The sequence below is a fragment of the Pseudophryne corroboree genome, chromosome 1 (genome assembly GCF_028390025.1).
Source record: "Pseudophryne corroboree isolate aPseCor3 chromosome 1, aPseCor3.hap2, whole genome shotgun sequence".
NCBI lineage: Eukaryota > Metazoa > Chordata > Amphibia > Anura > Myobatrachidae > Pseudophryne > Pseudophryne corroboree.
Genome location: NC_086444.1, coordinates 634,564,252 through 634,582,715, shown reverse-complemented (window position 1 = coordinate 634,582,715; position 18,464 = coordinate 634,564,252). Strand labels below are relative to the sequence as shown.

At 48.0% G+C, this 18,464-nt stretch overlaps 1 protein-coding gene across 1 annotated transcript in view; it reads right to left on the bottom strand.

Annotated features, from left to right (window-relative positions):
- NDUFA13 (NADH:ubiquinone oxidoreductase subunit A13) overlaps window positions 1-15,002 on the bottom strand; it is a 59,656-nt gene extending 44,654 nt beyond the window's left edge. The window contains exons 1-3 of the mRNA XM_063925109.1: window positions 14,868-15,002; window positions 13,746-13,824; window positions 89-160 (exon numbers count right to left, since the gene is read on the bottom strand). Coding sequence (XP_063781179.1) covers window positions 89-160; window positions 13,746-13,824; window positions 14,868-14,961 — 245 coding nt within the window. The 5' untranslated portion in view covers window positions 14,962-15,002. The remainder of the gene's footprint in view (window positions 1-88; window positions 161-13,745; window positions 13,825-14,867) is intronic.
- Window positions 15,003-18,464: the final 3,462 nt, after the last annotated feature.

Here is an 18,464-nt window from a genome sequence, read left to right as displayed (position 1 = left end):
ACAATTTAAATGTAAATACTGTAACTGCACAAACATTGATCTGCTGATTTTTGGACACATGTTGGCAAGTTGTAGTTAATTTTCTTACCTTCTATCAGATTCTGCCTGGAAGAGGGGAAGCAGTGCCACACGGGTCTCTAGATCTTCAATGTACAGTCGTCTGAAAACCAAAATCAGATTTATTTGATAAAAAGAAGGCAAAATAGAATTTTGTACATTTTAATTATGAAATTATTAGGACTCGTTTAAATACCACAATACAAAATAACAAAAATCAGTCATAACTAAATAACTCTCTCCTGTGTTCCCATCATTATGTTGCCTGCAACACTTGCTAATGCTTGAATCCTGTTATCTAAACACATGCAGGGAAAGTAATAATATATTGTGTGAGTGGGAGGGTACAGGAGATATATTGCAACTTAGAGAGAAATAAAGTTGAAAGAAAAAGAGAAACTACTAACAAATCACTTCCTATCATTTTTCAAACACTCTGTAAATTGGCAGTAAGAAGCCGATTGGTTGGCACGTTTTGATACATCCCACTCAAAGTGACAAAGGTGCATAGTAGTGTCTTCTGCTTGTGGCAAAGGGGCAGATTTGTTTAGATGCAAGGTTCCAACACTTTATAAAATGGGGCGGTGCACATAAGATATCATTACGCTGAGAAAACCCTGATCAGCCAGCATCCTGCACATCCGGCGATCTCGGACCCCATTACATCCCACCGATGGTGGGAAGAGTAGAGGGCAACAGAGATGGGTAATTTCTGGGTGCTAGAGGCACATGCTGCCAAATATGTCAGATATTTCTAACACATACTAAGCACTGTTGGGTAAAAGTATTAGGCAATGTTGCTATACTCTGGTTATCACTGTGTTAATGTGTCAAATGCAGTGGAATGTTGATATATGTTTGAAACATATGTTGGGTGCTGCAGATTACTGTTGGTATATGTTGAGAAACCCCACAGTTTGTTTTGGATTTCACATATTGCGTGTCACTAGTTTTGATAGCACAGCTTCCTTTTGCATCACTTGTGCAGGATACAAATCCATCCTGTAAACCAGGGTTATGGAGTCGGGGGGAAAAATGTAGACTCCAGCTCATACTTGCCTACCTGACCCTCTCCATGAGGGAGAAAATGCTCCGTTCCTGGACTTTCCTGGTAATGTATGATTGCCATCACCTGTGGTGAGCTAGTTAATGGATAAGAAAGGTGTTTCACCACAGGTGATGGCAATCATACATTACCAGGAAAGTCCAGGAACAGAGCATTTTCTCCCTCATGGAGAGGGTCAGGTAGGCAAGTATGCTCCAGCTACAGTTAAAAACGCATACATTTTAAATATAGGTGATTGCATTAACGCATGTACAGCCATCTACATATAATTATAGCAAGGCATTCCTCCAGCTCAGCCTCATGCACCTGTAAAAATATGAGCCTGATAATCTTGCAGAAAAGAAATGCTAAATGTCAGAAAGAGAATGCCAATAAAGTGTTATTGAAACAAAGAAAGAAAAAACACATACCAGCAATGCAGTGCTTGTTCACTGGAATAATAAAGTTTTCATGAAAACAAGAAAACTGTAACTACTTGGTGAAGTACTGTTGCAGTGTTCAGAGACTGCCATGTGGTGTAAGCAGGAGCGGTGAAAGGGGGAGGTGGTTGTTACTAGTTTCCTTGGTCAGCTGCTGAGGTGGGGGCAGATACAGGGGAATGGGAGGAAGTCAATCAATGCAGTTGCCCACACCTGTAACATTTCTCCTCTGCCCACTACTACTGGCCGCTGTATAGCAATAAAGCAGCACCAGCATGTTGGGCAGGGAGAGCGGAGGCTGCAGCTCAGCGACCACAGCCAACATCCCCAGCCCAGCACACGCTGCTGTATTGCGGATAGTGCAGGGTGGCTGCATCTGTGCTTTGTAGCACAAGACACCACACATAGTATTTTTTTTTTCCTTTGAATGGCCATGCACCTGCCGCCCCGCATTTGGCCACACACCCCAGTGCCCAGGTCCGTCTCAGCTCTTCACGACATAATATGATACTAATTATGTTGGTAGTGGTACAGACAAAAAGCCATGCTGTGGAGTACTGATAATGCTGTAACATTACTACATATTTGCCAGTTATGGAGGAGGCAGAGTGCAGTAATAATAGGATTTTGATAACTTACCGGTAAATCCTTTTCTCCTAGTCCGTAGAGGATGCTGGGGATGACATCAAGACCATGGGGCATAGACGGGATCCGCAGGAGACATGGGCACTCTAAAGACTTTTCATTGGGCGTGAACTGGCTCCTCCCTCTATGCCCCTCCTCCAGACCTCAGTTGTAGGAACTGTGCCCAGGGAGACTGACATTTTGAGGAAAGGAATTACTTAACTAGTGGTGAGATATCTACCAGCTCACACCCTCAACCATGCCGCACACATGGCATTCAACATAACACACGCCAACAAGCATGAACTAATTGCAGCAACATGCTGAAACCAAGATAACACAACTTGTGTAACTGTAATAACTAAACTGCAGGTAAAGCACGCACTGGGACGGGCGCCCAGCATCCTCTACGGACTAGGAGAAAAGGATTTACCAATAGGTTATCAAAATCCTATTTTCTTATACGTCCTAGAGGATGCTGGGGACGACATCAAGACCATGGGGTCTATACCAAAGCTCCAGTATGGGCGGGAGAGTGCGGATGACCCTGCAGCACCGATTGACCAAACTTTAGGTCCTCATCGGCCAAGGTGTCAAACTTGTAGAATTTTGCAAATGTGTTTGACCCTGACCAAGTAGCTGCTCGGCAAAGTTGTAATGCCGAGACCCCCCGGGCAGTCGCCCAGGAGGAGCCCACCTTCCTAGTAGAATGGGCCTTCACCGACATCGGTAACGGCAATCCAGAAGTAGAATGAGCTTGCTGAATCGTACCTCTGATCCAGCGCGCAATAGTCTGCTTGGAAGCAGGACACCCAATCTTGTTGGGAGCATACAGGACAAACAAAACCTCTGTTTTCCGTATTCGAGCTGTTCTAGTGACATAAATCTTCAAAGCTCAAACCACATCTAGAGACTTTGACTCAGCGAATGGGTCAGTAGCAACTGGCACAACAATAGGATGGTTTATGTGGAAAGAGGAAACCACCTTTGGAAGAAAATGTTGACGAGTTCTCAACTCTGCCCTATCTTCATGGAAGATCAGGTAAGGGCTCTTGTGGGACAAGGCCCCCAATTCAGACACCCGCCTTAGCGGATGCCAACGCCAAAAGCATCACCACTTTCCAAGTGAGAAACTTCAACTCTAGTTCTTGTAGAGGCTCAAACCAACCCGATTGAAGGAACTGCAACACCACATTAAGGTGCCATGGTGCCACTGGAGGCACAAATGGAGGCTGGATGTGCAGAACCCCTTTCACGAACGTCTGAACTTCTGGAAAGGAGGCCAATTGTTTTTGAAAGAAAACTTATAAGGCCGAAATCTGGACCTTGACTGACCCCAATCTAAGGCCCGCATCCACACCAGCCTGCAGAAAATGGAGAAAACGTCTCAACTCAAACTCTTCCGTAGGAGCCTTCTTGGATTCACACCAAGACAAATATTTTCTCCAAATACGGTGGTAATGTTTAGACGTTACTCCTTTCCTGGCCTGAATAAGAGTGGTGATGACTTCCTTGGGAATACCCTTTCGGGCTAGGATCCGACGCTCAACAGCCATGCCGTCAAACTTAGCCGCGGTAAGTCTTGATACACACACGGCCCCTGCTGTAGTAGGTCCTCTCGAGGAGGAAGAGGCAGAGGATCTTCTATGAGCAACTCCTGAAGATCTGGATACCAAGCCCTACTTGGCAATGAAGATTGCTCAAACTCTTGTTCTTATTATTATTTTGAGAACTTTTGGAATCAGTGGAAGTGGAGGGAAAACATATACCGACCGAAACACCCACTGGGTCACCAGTGTATTCACTGCCATTGCTTGAGGGTCTCTCGACCTGGAACAATATCTCTGAAGCTTCTTGTTTAGACGAGATGCCATCATGTCTACTTGAGGAACTCCCCAAAGACTCGTCACCTCTGCGAAGACTTCTTGGTGGAGGCCCCACTCTCCTGGATGGAGATCGTCTCTGCTGAGGAAGTCTTCTTCCCAGTTGTCCACTCCCGGAATGAAAATTGCTGACAGAGCTCTAACATGTCTTTCTGCCCAGAGGAGAATCCTTGTCACCTCTGCCATTGCCGTTCTGCTTTTCGTTCCGCCTTGCCTGTTTATGTACGCGACTGCTGTTACATTGTCCAACTGGATCTGCACGGGATCTTGAAGAAGATGTACCGCTTGTAGAAGGCCGTTGTAAATGGCTCTCAATTCCAGAACGTTTATGTGAAGGCAGGCTTCCTGACTTGACCATTTTCCTTGGAAGCTTTCCCCCTGTGTGACAGCTCTCCAGCCTCGGAGACTTGCATCCGTGGTTATTAGGACCCAGTCGTGAATCCCAAACCTGCATCCCTCTAGTAGGTGAGAACTGTGTAGCCACCACAGGAGTGAAATCCTGGCTTTGGGGGACAGGATTGTTTTCCGGTGTATGTGTAGGCGGCATCCGGACCACTTGTCCAACAGGTCCCACTGGAATACTCTGGCATGAAATCGGCCAAACTGTATGGCCTCGTAGGCCGCTACCATTTTCCCCAACAACCGAATTCATTGATGGATCAACACGCTTGTTTCAATAATTGTTTGACCATTTTCTGGATTTCCAGAGCCTTTTCCACTGGAAGAAATACTCTCCGTACTTCTGTGTCCAGAAAAAGACAATCTTGTTGTCGGTTCCAACTGCGACTTTGGAAAATTCATGATCCAACCGTGTTGTTGGAGTATTGACAAGGAGAGTGCGATGTTCTGCACCAACTGTTCCCTGGATCTCGCTTTTATCAGGAGATCGTCCAGATAAGGAATTATATTGACTCCTTTTTAACGACGGAGGACCATCATCTCCGCCATCACCTTGGTGAATACCCTAGGTGCCGTGGAGAGTCCGAACGGCAACGTCTGAAACTGGTAATGGCAATCCTGTACTGCGAATCTCAGATAAGCTTGGTGAGGAGGATAAATGGGAACATGCAAGTAAGCATCTTTTATGTCTACTGATACCATGAAGTCCCCCTCTTCCAGACTGGAAATCACTACCCTCAGGGATTCCATCTTGAACTTGAACCTTTTCAGGTAGAGATTCAGATTTTCAGGTTTAAAATCGGTCTGACCAAGCCGTCCGGCTTCGGAACTACGTAGAGGCTTGAATAAAAAAACCTTCTCCTTACTGTGCCAAGGGTACCAGGACAATGACCTGATCCTGACATAATTTTTGAATTGCCGTTGTTACTGCCTCTCTTCCCGGAAGAGAAGCTGGCAAGGTTGATTTGAAAAATCGGCATGGGGGGACGTCTTGAAACTCTAGTTTGTACCCATGGGACACTATTTGTAAGACCCATTGGTCCAGGCCAGATTGAATCCAGATTTGGCTGAAAAGTTTCAGACGTGCTCCCACCCGAGCAGACTCCCGCAAGGGAGCCCCAGCGTTATGCTGCAGATTTGGCAGAAGCCAGGGTGAACTTCTGCTCTTACGATCCCGGAGGCGCTGCAGATTTCTTTCCTTTTTCCCTTCCCCTACCTGCAAAAAAAAAGGGGAGACTTTTGGCCTTTTTGTATTTGTTGGGCCGAAAGGACTGTATGTGAGAGTGATGTGTCTTTTTCGCCGGTGTAGGAGCATAAGGCAAGAATGTCGACTTACCTGCGGTAGCCGCCGAAACGAACGCATCCAGCCCATCACCAAACAAGGCCTCACCTTTATACGGGAGAGCCTCCATATTTTATTTTGGAATCTACCTCAGAATTCCACTGGCGAATCCACAACGCCCTCCGAGCCGATACTGCCATGGTAGCGGTTCTTGATCCCAAGAAACCAATATATTTCATGTATTCTAGTACGTACGCAGCAGCGTCTTTGATATGACCTAACGTTAGGAGTATCTCGTCTCCATCTAGTGTCAATGTCTAATGACAAGTTTTCTGACCACTTTTCAATAGCACTACTCACCCACTCACAGACAATGGTATGCCCGAGTAGTGTCCCATTGGCCATATCAATAAATCACCTCACTCACTTGCGGTCTGTCGGTTCCTTAAGTGAAGCCATTCCAGGCGCAGGGAGAAACACCTTTTCTCTTTTATGACAGGGCCCTGTCTAAAATGCGGGGTGACTCCCACCTTTTTTGGAAAAAGGTAAGCTGCCTGAATTCCTTTTGGGAATCTGAAATTTCTTTTCAGGTTAAATCAGACCTGAGTTGGAGGGAAAATTACATAACTTCTTTACTAAAGTAAACCCTCTCCTTGTGGTAAAAGAGGGGGCTTCGTGAACTTCTAACACCTCCTTTATAGCTAAAACATGTTTTGAATGCTTTTTTGCTAACTTAGGACCTATTCCCCTGGAATCACTAGTGTCGACAAAAGGATTCAGAGTCCGTGTCGGTATCAGTTTGTACTACTTGTGCAAATTTGTATGTGACCCAGAAAGGTCCCTGTGGATGAAAGGCAGAACTATTAAAAATCACATCTTCAACAGATTATTTTCATTTTCTGTATGAGATTCAGTCCAACCTCTTACTGATATGATTCACACCATCATGTAACCTTTCACCCAGTCAGGCTCTTGGTGTCATATTACACCTCTGTGTCCCTAACATGTCTCCACAGAGTTCCCTGCCACAAACATGTCACACACGTGCAGAACCACACCACAGACACTCCGGGATTTATAGGGGACAGACCCACAGTAAAATCTGTCAGAGGGACACAGATGGGATTTGAAAGTTCACAACCCAGCGCCAGTAACACAATGTCTGTGAACACAAAATGCCCACTGACATTCAGCGCTTTTATAATGTTAATCACACAATTATATAGCACCAAATTCACTGTGGCCCCCCCTGTTTTGCACCCTGATACTTGTTCAGTAGTGGAGGAGGACCAGTGTTGTCTCTGCAGCCCGAGGAGAGAGAGAAAATGGCACTGAGCAGTGTGCTGGCTGACTGAGGAGGAAGCTCCATTCTTCAATGGTGTGTTTCTCCTCAGCTTTTATGAAGTAATTTTTTATACTGGTGGGGGTAGGACTGTGCCTCAGAAACTTATGCCCCTTATTTATGCCAGTTTCCATAGGTTTAATGCTGCCCAGGGCGCCGCCGCGCCCCCCCCCCCCCCCGCCCTGCAGTGCCTGTGTATGTGTGGGCAACATGGCGCGCTGCGCTCCCGCCAGCCACGCGGTACCTTTAGCCGTCACTTTCTTGATTGAAGATCTGTCTTCTAACACTCACCTGTCTTCTGGCTCTGTGAGAGGGGTGACGGCGTGCTGTGGGAGTGAGCATCTAGGCACAGCTAGCGTTCAGTTCCCTTCAGGAGCTTATGGTGTCCTGCCAGCCAGAAGCAGAGCCATGAAACTCTTTAGGAAGTTAATCCTACTTCTGCCCCCTCAGTCCCACGAAGCAGGGAGTCTGATGCTAGCAGATCTCCCCGAAAATAAAAAACCTAACATAAGTCTTTTCAGAGAAACTCAGTAAAGCTCCTCAGAGTGCATCCAGTCGACCTGGGCACATTTCTAAAACTGAGGTCTGGAAGAGGGGCATAGAGGGAGGAGCCAGTTCACACCCAATGAAAAGTCTTTAGAGTGCCCATGTCTCCTGCGGATCCCATCTATACCCCATGGTCCTGATGTCGTCCCCAGCATCCTCTAGGATGTATGAGAAAATAAGAATTTACTTACCGATAATTCTATTTCTCATAGTCCGTAGTGGATGCTGGGGACTCCGAAAGGATCATGGGGGGGGAGACTGGGCACAAAGTAAAAGCTTTAGGACTAGCTGGTGTGCACTGGCTCCTCCCCCTATGACCCTCCTCCAAGCCTCAGTTAGGATACTGTGCCCGGACGAGCGTACACAATAAGGAAGGATTTTGAATCCCGGGTAAGACTCATACCAGCCACACCAATCACACCGTACAACTTGTGATCTGAACCCAGTTAACAGCATGATAACAGAAGGAGCCTCTGAAAAGATGGCTCACAACAACAATAACCCGATTTTTGTAACAATAACTATGTACAAGTAATGCAGACAATCCGCACTTGGGATGGGCGCCCAGCATCCACTACGGACTATTAGAAATAGAATTATCGGTAAGTAAATTCTTATTTTCTCTAACGTCCTAGTGGATGCTGGGGACTCCGAAAGGACCATGGGGATTATACCAAAGCTCCCAAACGGGCGGGAGAGTGCGGATGACTCTGCAGCACCGAATGAGAGAACTCCAGGTCCTCCTCAGCCAGGGTATCAAATTTGTAGAATTTAGCAAACGTGTTTGCCCCTGACCAAGTAGCTGCTCGGCAAAGTTGTAAAGCCGAGACCCCTCGGGCAGCCGCCCAAGATGAGCCCACTTTCCGTGTGGAATGGGCTTTTACAGATTTTGGCTGTGGCAGGCCTGCCACAGAATGTGCAAGCTGAATTGTACTACAAATCCAACGAGCAATCATCTGCTTAGAAGCAGGAGCACCCAGCTTGTTGGGTGCATACAGGATAAACAGCGAGTCAGATTTTCTGACTCCAGCCGTCCTGGAAACATATATTTTCAGGGCCCTGACTACGTCCAGCAACTTGGAATCCTCCAAGTCCCTAGTAGCCGCAGGCACCACAATAGGTTGGTTTAAGTGAAATGCTGAAACCACCTTAGGGAGAAATTGAGGACGAGTCCTCAATTCTGCCCTGTCCGTATGAAAAATTAGGTAAGGGCTTTTATAGGATAAAGCCGCCAATTCTGATACACGCCTGGCTGAAGCCAGGGCTAACAGCATTACCACTTTCCATGTGAGATATTTCAAGTCCACAGTGGTGAGTGGTTCAAACCAATGTGATTTTAGGAATCCCAACACTACATTGAGATCCCAAGGTGCCACTGGAGGCACAAAAGGAGGCTGTATATGCAGTACTCCCTTGACAAACGTCTGAACTTCAGGAACAGAAGCTAGTTCTTTTTGGAAGAATATCGACAGGGCCGAAATTTGAACCTTAATGGACCCTAATTTGAGGCCCATAGACAGTCCTGTTTGCAGGAAATGCAGGAATCGACCCAGTTGAAATTCCTCCGTAGGGGCCTTCCTGGCCTCGCACCACGCAACATATTTACGCCAAATACGGTGATAATGTTGTACGGTTACATCCTTCCTGGCTTTGATCAGGGTAGGGATGACTTCATCCGGAATGCCTTTTTCCTTCAGGATCCGGCGTTCAACCGCCATGCCGTCAAACGCAGCCGCGGTAAGTCTTGGAACAGACATGGTCCCTGCTGGAGCAGGTCCTTTCTTAGAGGTAGAGGCCACGGGTCTTCCGTGAGCATCTCTTGAATTTCCGGGTACCAAGTCCTTCTTGGCCAATCCGGAGCCACGAGTATAGTCTTTACTCCTCTCCTTCTTATGATTCTCAGTACTTTTGGTATGAGAGGAAGAGGAGGGAACACATACACTGACCGGTACACCCACGGTGTTACCAGAGCGTCCACAGCTATTGCCTGAGGGTCCCTTGACCTGGAGCAATATCTGTCCAGTTTTTTGTTGAGGCGAGACGCCATCATGTCCACCTTTGGTTTTTCCCAACGGTTTACAATCATGTGGAAGACTTCTGGGTGAAGTCCCCACTCCCCCGGGTGAAGATCGTGTCTGCTGAGGAAGTCTGCTTCCCAGTTGTCCACTCCCGGAATGAACACTGCTGACAGTGCCATCACATGATTTTCCGCCCAGCGAAGAATCCTTGCCACTTCCGTCATTGCCCTCCTGCTTCTTGTGCCGCCCTGTCTGTTTACGTGGGCGACTGCCGTGATGTTGTCCGACTGGATCAATACTGGCTGACCCTGAAGCAGAGGCCTTGCCTGACTTAGGGCATTGTAAATGGCCCTTAGTTCCAGGATATTTATGTGAAGTGACGTTTCCATGCTTGACCACAAGCCCTGGAAATTTTTTCCCTGTGTGACTGCTCCCCAGCCTCTCAGGCTGGCATCCGTGGTCACCAGGACCCAATCCTGAATGCCGAATCTGCGGCCCTCTAGGAGATGAGCACTCTGTAACCACCACAGGAGAGACACCCTTGTCCTTGGAGACAGGGTTATCCGCTGATGCATTTGAAGATGCGATCCGGACCATTTGTCTAGCAGATCCAACTGAAAAGTTCTTGCGTGGAATCTGCCGAATGGAATCGCTTCGTAAGAAGCCACCATCTTTCCCAGGACCCTTGTGCACTGATGCACTGACACTTGGCCTGGTCTTAGGAGTTTCCTGACTAGGTCGGATAACTCCCTGGCTTTCTCTTCCGGGAGAAACACCTTTTTCTGTACTGTGTCCAGAATCATCCCTAGGAACAGCAGACGTGTCGTCGGAATCAGCTGCGATTTTGGAATATTTAGAATCCATCCGTGCTGTCGTAGTACTATTTGAGATAGTGCTACTCCGACCTCTAACTGTTCTCTGGACCGTGCCCTTATCAGGAGATCGTCCAAGTAAGGGATAATTAAGACGCCTTTTCTTCGAAGAAGAATCATCATTTCGGCCATTACCTTGGTAAAGACCCGGGGTGCCGTGGACAATCCAAACGGCAGCGTCTGAAACTGATAGTGACAGTTCTGTACCACAAACCTGAGGTACCCTTGGTGAGAAGGGCAAATTGGGACATGGAGGTAAGCATCCTTGATGTCCAGAGACACCATGTAGTCCCCTTCTTCCAGGTTCGCTATCACTGCTCTGAGTGACTCCATCTTGAACTTGAACCTTTTTATGTAAGTGTTCAAGGATTTCAGATTTAAAATGGGTCTCACCGAGCCGTCCGGCTTCGGTACCACAAACAGCGTGGAGTAATACCCCTTTCCCTGTTGGAGGAGGGGTACCTTGATTATCACTTGCTGGGAATACAGCTTGTGAATGGCTTCCAATACCGCCTCCCTGTCGGGGGTAGACGTTGGTAAAGCAGACTTCAGGAACCGGCGAGGGGGAGACGTCTCGAATTCCAATTTGTACCCCTGAGATACTACCTGCAGGATCCAGGGGTCCACTTGCGAGTGAGCCCACTGCGCGCTGAAATTCTTGAGACGGGCCCCCACCGTGCCTGAGTCCGCTTGTAAGGCCCCAGCGTCATGCTGAGGACTTGGCAGAAGCGGGGGAGGGCTTCTGTTCGTGGGAAGAAGCTGTCTGTTGCAGTCTTTTTCCCCTTCCTCTGCCCCGGGGCAGATATGAGTGGCCTTTTGCCCGCTTGCCCTTATGGGGACGAAAGGACTGAGCCTGAAAAGACGGTATCTTTTTCTGCTGCGAGGTGACTTGGGGTAAAAAGGTGGATTTCCCAGCCGTTGCCGTGGCCACCAGGTCCGATAGACCGCCCCCAAATAACTCCTCCCCTTTATACGGCAATACTTCCATATGCCGTTTGGAATCCGCATCCCCTGACCACTGTCGCGTCCATAATCCTCTTCTGGCAGAAATGGACATCGCACTTACTCTTGATGCCAGAGTGCAAATGTCTCTCTGTGCATCTCGCATATATAGGAATGCATCCTTTAAATGCTCTATAGTCAATAATATATTGTCCCTGTCCAGGGTATCAATATTTTCAGTCAGGGAATCCGACCAAGCCACCCCAGCACTGCACATCCAGGCTGAGGCGATTGCTGGTCGCAGTATAACACCAGTATGAGTGTATATACTTTTAAGGATATTTTCCAGCCTCCTATCTGCTGGCTCCTTAAGGGCGGCCGTTTCTGGAGACGGTAACGCCACTTGTTTTGATAAGCGTGTGAGCGCCTTATCCACCCTAGGGGGTGTTTCCCAACGAGCCCTAACCTCTGGTGGGAAGGGATATAGTGCCAATAATTTTTTAGAAATTAGCAGTTTTTTGTCGGGGGTAACCCACGCTTCATCACACACTTCATTCAATTCATCTGATTCAGGAAAAACTACGGGTAGTTTTTTCACACCCCACATAATACCCCTTTTTGTGGTACTTGCAGTATCAGAGATGTGCAAAACCTCCTTCATTGCCGTGATCATGTAACGTGTGGCCCTACTGGAAAATACGTTTGTTTCTTCACCGTCGACACTGGAGTCAGTGTCTGTGTCCGTGTCGACCCACTGAGGTAACGGGCGTTTAATAGCCCCTGACGGTGTTTGAGACGCCTGGACAGGCACTAACTGAGCTGCCGGCTGTCTCATGTCGTCAACAGTTTTCTGTAACGTGCCGACACTGTCACGTAATTCCTTAATTACGGCCATCCATTCAGGTGTCAACTCCCTAGGGGGTGACATCACCATTATAGGCAATTGCTCCGCCTCCACATCATTTTCCTCCTCATACATGTCGACACACACGTACCGACACCCAGCACACACACAGGGAATGCTCTGATAGAGGACAGGACCCACTTAGCCCCTTGGGGAGACAGAGGGAGAGTTTGCCAGCACACACCAGAGCGCTATATATGTATAGGGACAACCTTACAATAAGTGTCTATCCCTTATAGCTGCTTATATCTGTTATTTTGCCAAATAAGTGCCCCCCTCTCTTTTTTACCCTGTTTCTGTAGTTGCAGGATGCAGGGGAGATTCTGGGAGCCTTCCTACCAGCGGAGCTGAGTGGGAAAAATGGCGCTGTGTGCTGAGGAGATAGGCCCCGCCCCCTTCACGGCGGGCTCTTCTCCCGCTTTTTTCTGGAAAACTGGCAGGGGTTAAATACATCCATATAGCCCAGGAGCTATTTGTGATGTATTTTTTTGGCAAATAAGGTAAATTCATTGCTTCCCAGGGCGCCCAGCGCCCTGCACCCTCAGTGACCGAAGTGTGAAGTGTGCTGAGAGCAATGGCGCACAGCTGCAGTGCTGTGCGCTACCTTATGAAGACAGGAAACTCTTCTGCCGCCGATTTATGGACCTCTTCTTGCTTCAGCATCTGTAAGGGGGCCGGCGGCGCGGCTCCGGGACCCATCCATGGCTGGGCCTGTGATCGTCCCTCTGGAGCTAATGTCTAGTAGCCTAAGAAGCCCAATCCACTCTGCACGCAGGTGAGTTCGCTTCTTCTCCCCTTAGTCCCTCGATGCAGTGAGCCTGTTGCCAGCAGGTCTCACTGAAAATAAAAAACCTATTTAAACTTTTACTCTAAGCAGCTCAGGAGAGCCACCTAGATTGCACCCTTCTCGTTCGGGCACAAAATCTTAACTGAGGCTTGGAGGAGGGTCATAGGGGGAGGAGCCAGTGCACACCAGCTAGTCCTAAAGCTTTTACTTTGTGCCCAGTCTCCTGCGGAGCCGCTATCCCCCCCATGGTCCTTTCGGAGTCCCCAGCATCCACTAGGACGTTAGAGAAATAGAGGAACTGGAGCCGAAAGTTTGGCATACAGATTCCCTAGCCCTGTTATAAACCAATTTAACAGACATAGGGGCAGATGTATTAACCTGGAGAAGGCAAAAGGAAGTGATAAACCAGTGATAAATGCAAGGTGATAAACGCACCAGCCAATCAGCTCCTAACTGTTTACATATTGGAGCTGATTGGCTGGTGCGTTTATCACCTTGCATTCATCACTTCCTTTGCTTCTCCAGGTTAATACATCTGCCCCAATGTCACTTTCTAGACTCTCTTTCACATTTTAAAGCTCAATCACAATAATTTGTCACAAACCGTCTCTCTCTGTTCCACCGACCAAGTCTCCAATAGCCAAATATTGTCACGCCTATACCTATAGCAAACATAGTGTACCCTGTAACACAAAGGAGAAACATCATTAGTGTAAGACCAGAATCATCCTCCAGGGGCACTGTACTATTGATTGTTAAAGGGAAAAAGATATATATATTTTTTTTTTATTAATATACAGTATTAACCATTGCTGTGTTAATACCTCCCATGTATGCCAGCATCAGCAAAAATCTAGTAAAATGCCTGATGAATCTCAAACTCAGAAAGAAAGAATAATGTCTATCTCTGCACATAAAAGCAGATTATATTTTATTACCTGACGAGATAGGACTGTGAATTGGGTGGGAGAGAAATGGAACTATGTAGTTGTTGATGCATAAAGAACAATTAAATGTGCTCCTTCCAAAAAAATGATTGAATCATTGTCTTTATCATTCCAGCTGTACTCTACATACAATGGGGTAGATGTATTAACCTGGAGAAGGCATAAGGAAGTGATAAACCAGTGTTAAGTGCAAGGTGATGATGCACCAGCCAATCAGCTCCTACCTGTTAATTTACATATGGGAGCTGGTTGGCTGGTGTGTTTATCACCTTGCATTTATCACTGGTTTATCACTTCTTTATGCCCTCTCTGGGTTAATACAATTCTGCCCCACAGTATGATGTCAAGTGGATGTGAAACTACTTGTGAACATCAGCAGTAATAGAAGTGGCACTGTGCAGTCACATATACACAGATAAAACAGAACAGCTAATATTCATTTATATTCTAAATATGTTAACACTAAACAATAACCAGCAACATTTTAAAGCCACTATTTTAATTGCAAATATGCATCACCACATTTGGGTTGTATGTGCATTCTGGGGGCTCGTGTTTTTCTTTTTTTTTTTTAACAGGACTATAGAAGGGCAGGGACTGCGATGTGTGGGTGTCATGTCACACCAGCCAAAAGCTGCTATGCGGCCGTCCTGCCAGGCTACTAGCCCTTATACCGGCTGTGCCTGCCCTATTTCTCTCACCCTATCGCCGTATACAGGTAACATTAACAATCAATACACCAACTTTATTCTTTTTAGACGTCATTAGCAGTTACCCACCGCTGTAGCCCCGGCGGGGGAGGTTCCTTTTATAATCCACCGGACCATATCCTCCAGGAGGGGGCATGTCCTGCTTCACCTTGGACGCCGCCATCTTTCTCCCCCCCAACGACACCACAGTAACGCTGTCAAAAATCGCTTACGCTAAGTATTACGTCAACGAGAGATGCTGCCGTCGTCCGGGCGCTGCCGCCATCTTATGTGTGGCATGTAATGTATTCAGTCACGATTCCTCCGCCGCTTCACTTCATGTTGTGTTGCGCTGGACTCGAGTACAAGGTACACTTGTTAGCGCTGCTCCTCAGCTCAGATGCTAAGATGTGTTACCTCAGGATCATTTGGCCACCTCAAATTTTGCAAGAGATATATAATTCTCTTACGTCCTAGAGGATGCTGGGGTCCACATTAGTATCATGGGGTATAGACGTGTCCACCAGGAGCCATTGGCACTTTAAGAGTTTAAGAGTGTGGGCTGGCTCCTTCCCCTATGCCCCTCCTACCAGACTCTGTTTAGAAAATGTGCCCGGAGGAGCCGGTCACAGCTAGGGGAGCTCTCCTTGATCTTTCCTAAAGAAGTTTAAGAGTTTTTTATTTTACAGGGAGGCTGCTGGCGACAGCCTCCCTGCAGCGTGGGACTAAGCGGGGGAGCAGTGTCCGCCCTGCGGTGTCTGAGCCACTGACTCCGCTGACTGGACACTTAGCTCCAGAGGGGCTGATCGGTCTCCGCCGCAGGGGAACCGCTCACCCCAGCAGCATGCCGCCGACCCCTTACAGAGCTGAATCATGTGGTGAGTTAGTCACCAACCCCCCTAGCAAGCGGGGGGGCGGTGTGAAGATGGTGGCAACAGGGGATGGAGCACTGTATTAACCGCGCTCATGGACGGTACCAGAGGCACATGGTGCGGCGCTGTGGGGGGCGCCCTGGGCCAGCGCCTACCCCTCACACTGGTAGGCAAGCCTGTCGGGGTCAAGGGATTCCAGCCAGCACAATCCTCAGGCCAGTTTAAACTTCTGAAGAGCGGGAAGACCGCGCCATGAAGGGGGCGGAGCTTCTCCTCAGAGCGGACCCTGCAGCCTTCCAGCGCCATTTTCCTGCATGCTGTAGCTGAAGGAAGATTCTGGTCCCTCCACAGCAGCTCCAGTTTACTGTATTACGGTACCAGGGGGTTGTAGAAGGGAGGTGAGGCTGATATATTGACTGTGTGTCCTATTAAGGAGCACAAGTCAGCGCAGATAAGAGGTTTCTCCTTGTACAGAAAGCGCTGGCATGGGTTGGTTCCAATCTCTGTTTCTCTCTTTCCATTCTTGGGGGGGAAGCTCTGTCGTACCCCAACCTGTGTGTGTTTGGTGGTCACCTGTAGCAATGTCCATGGATACAGTGTCATATGCTGCAGAGGAATTATCCTCCCAGGATGATCCCATTCCATGTAATCAGTATAGCACTGGTTTAGCACAGATTCCAGCAAGGAAACCAGAGTGGTTTTCCTCTATCAAGACTTGGATTTCTCAGATTTCTGACAGGGTTGCCAGCAATGAAGCTACAACCCAGGTATTGCAGTCCTCTATGGCTGTATGGCCCTTGTCAGGTACCTCGGGTCACCCCACTATATACCCCTACAAACATGCGCTTGTGCAGGTAACACAAGACGACACGGATACCGATTCTGACACTACAGATGGTGATAGGGATATATTGCGGGGGTCCGCATCTCTTGCAAGGGGGGGTGCAGTTGTTGATAGAGGCAATCAGGGATGTGTTAAATGTTAATAATACCACACCTGAGCAGGTTGAGGAGGCTTTCTTCACTGAAAACAAGAAAGCCTCGCTAACCTGCCCTGTGTCAAAGGAGCTGAATGCTATATTTGAAAAGGCCTGGGTGAATCCTGAAAATAAATTTCAGATCCCTAAGAGGATTCTGGTAGCTTTTCCTTTCACTGAGGAGGATAGGAAAAAGAGGGAAAACCCACCGATTGTTGACGCATCTGTATCCAGACTCTCAAAGAAGGTGGTTTTACCGATACCGGGATCTACCGCCTTAAAGGAGCCGGCAGATAGGAAAATTGATAGTACTCTGAAATCAGTGTACACTGCTTCAGGGGCTATATTGCGTCCCACTATTGCTAGTGCATGGATTGCAAAGGTAATAGTGAAGTGGTCAGTTTCCTTAATGGAGGATTTGGATACGATGGATAGGGATGACGTTGCACTGTATTTGCGCAACATTCATGATTCTGCAGGTTTTATGGTAGAATCCATGAAAGACTTGGGTTCCATGGCTGCTGGAATTTCTTCCATGTCTGTTTCAGCTCGTCGGGGACTGTGGCTCCGCCAGTGGTCGGCCGACGTGGAATCCAGAAAAAGCGTGGAGTTGCTGCCCTATACAGGACAGGCTCTCTTTGGGGAAGCCCTAGACGCGTGGATATTTACCGCTACTGCGGGTAAGTCTCTGTATCTTCCCTCAGCAGCACCTGCTCCGAAGAGATCCTTCTCCTCAGCTACGCAGCAGTCCTTTCGGCCCAACAAGTCCAGAAAGGCCAAATCATCCAGTAACTTCTTCAGGGGAGGTAAGGTTAAATCCAAAAAGCCTGCCGCCGCAGGTTTCCAAGAACAAAAGACTGCTTCAGGTACCCCAAAGTCCTCCGCATGACGGTGGACGGGAAGGCCCGGAGGTGGGGTCTGTGGGAGTGAGACTCAGACAGTGAAGTCATGTCTGGGTATCGTCCGGCCTGGATCCCTGGGTGGTAGATATTGTATCTCAGGGATACAGGCTGGAATTTCAAAGTTTCCCTCCTCATCGTTTTTTCAAGTCAGGCTTACCGCCTCTGTTGGAGGACAGCACAGTGCTTCAAGATGCTGTCCAAAAGCTGGTGGAGGCACAAGTCATTGTGCCGGTACCACCGACCATGCTGACAAAGGGTTATTATTCAAACCTCTTCGTGGTACCAAAACCGGATGGTTCGGTCAGGCCCATTCTGAACCTAAAATCATTGAACCCCTTTCTAAAGGAGTTCAAGTTCAAGATGGAGTCTCTCAGGGCGGTGATATCAGGTCTGGAAGAGGGGGGCGATCTGGCTGCCACATCAGGCTTATCTCCGCTTCGCATTGCTGGAATGTCATTTACAGTTCCAGGCCCTGCCATTCGACCTCAACAGCACCGAGGGTGTTTACCAAGGTGATGGCGGAAATGATGATGCTACTCCGCAAGCAGGGTGTGAACATCATTCCTTATCTGGACGATCTCCTGATAAAGGCATCGTCCAGGGAGAAGCTGCTGCAGTCCATTGTTCTCACAACACGGCTGCTTCATAGTCACGGGTGGATTCTGAATTTTCCAAAGTCACATTTGGAACCAACCCGGAGATTGTCATTTCCGGGAATGATCCTGGATACGGAAGTACAGCGAGTGTTTCTTCCGCAGGGCAAGGCGTTGGTGATCCAATCCATGGTCCGGGATGTCTTGTAAGTCAGTCCGGGTATTAGTACATCAATGCATTCGCCTATTGGGAAAGAAGGTGGCCTCTTATGAGGCTCTCCAATACAGGAGGTTTCATGCTCGGACCTTCCAACTGGACCTCCTGGACAAGTGGTCGGGATCT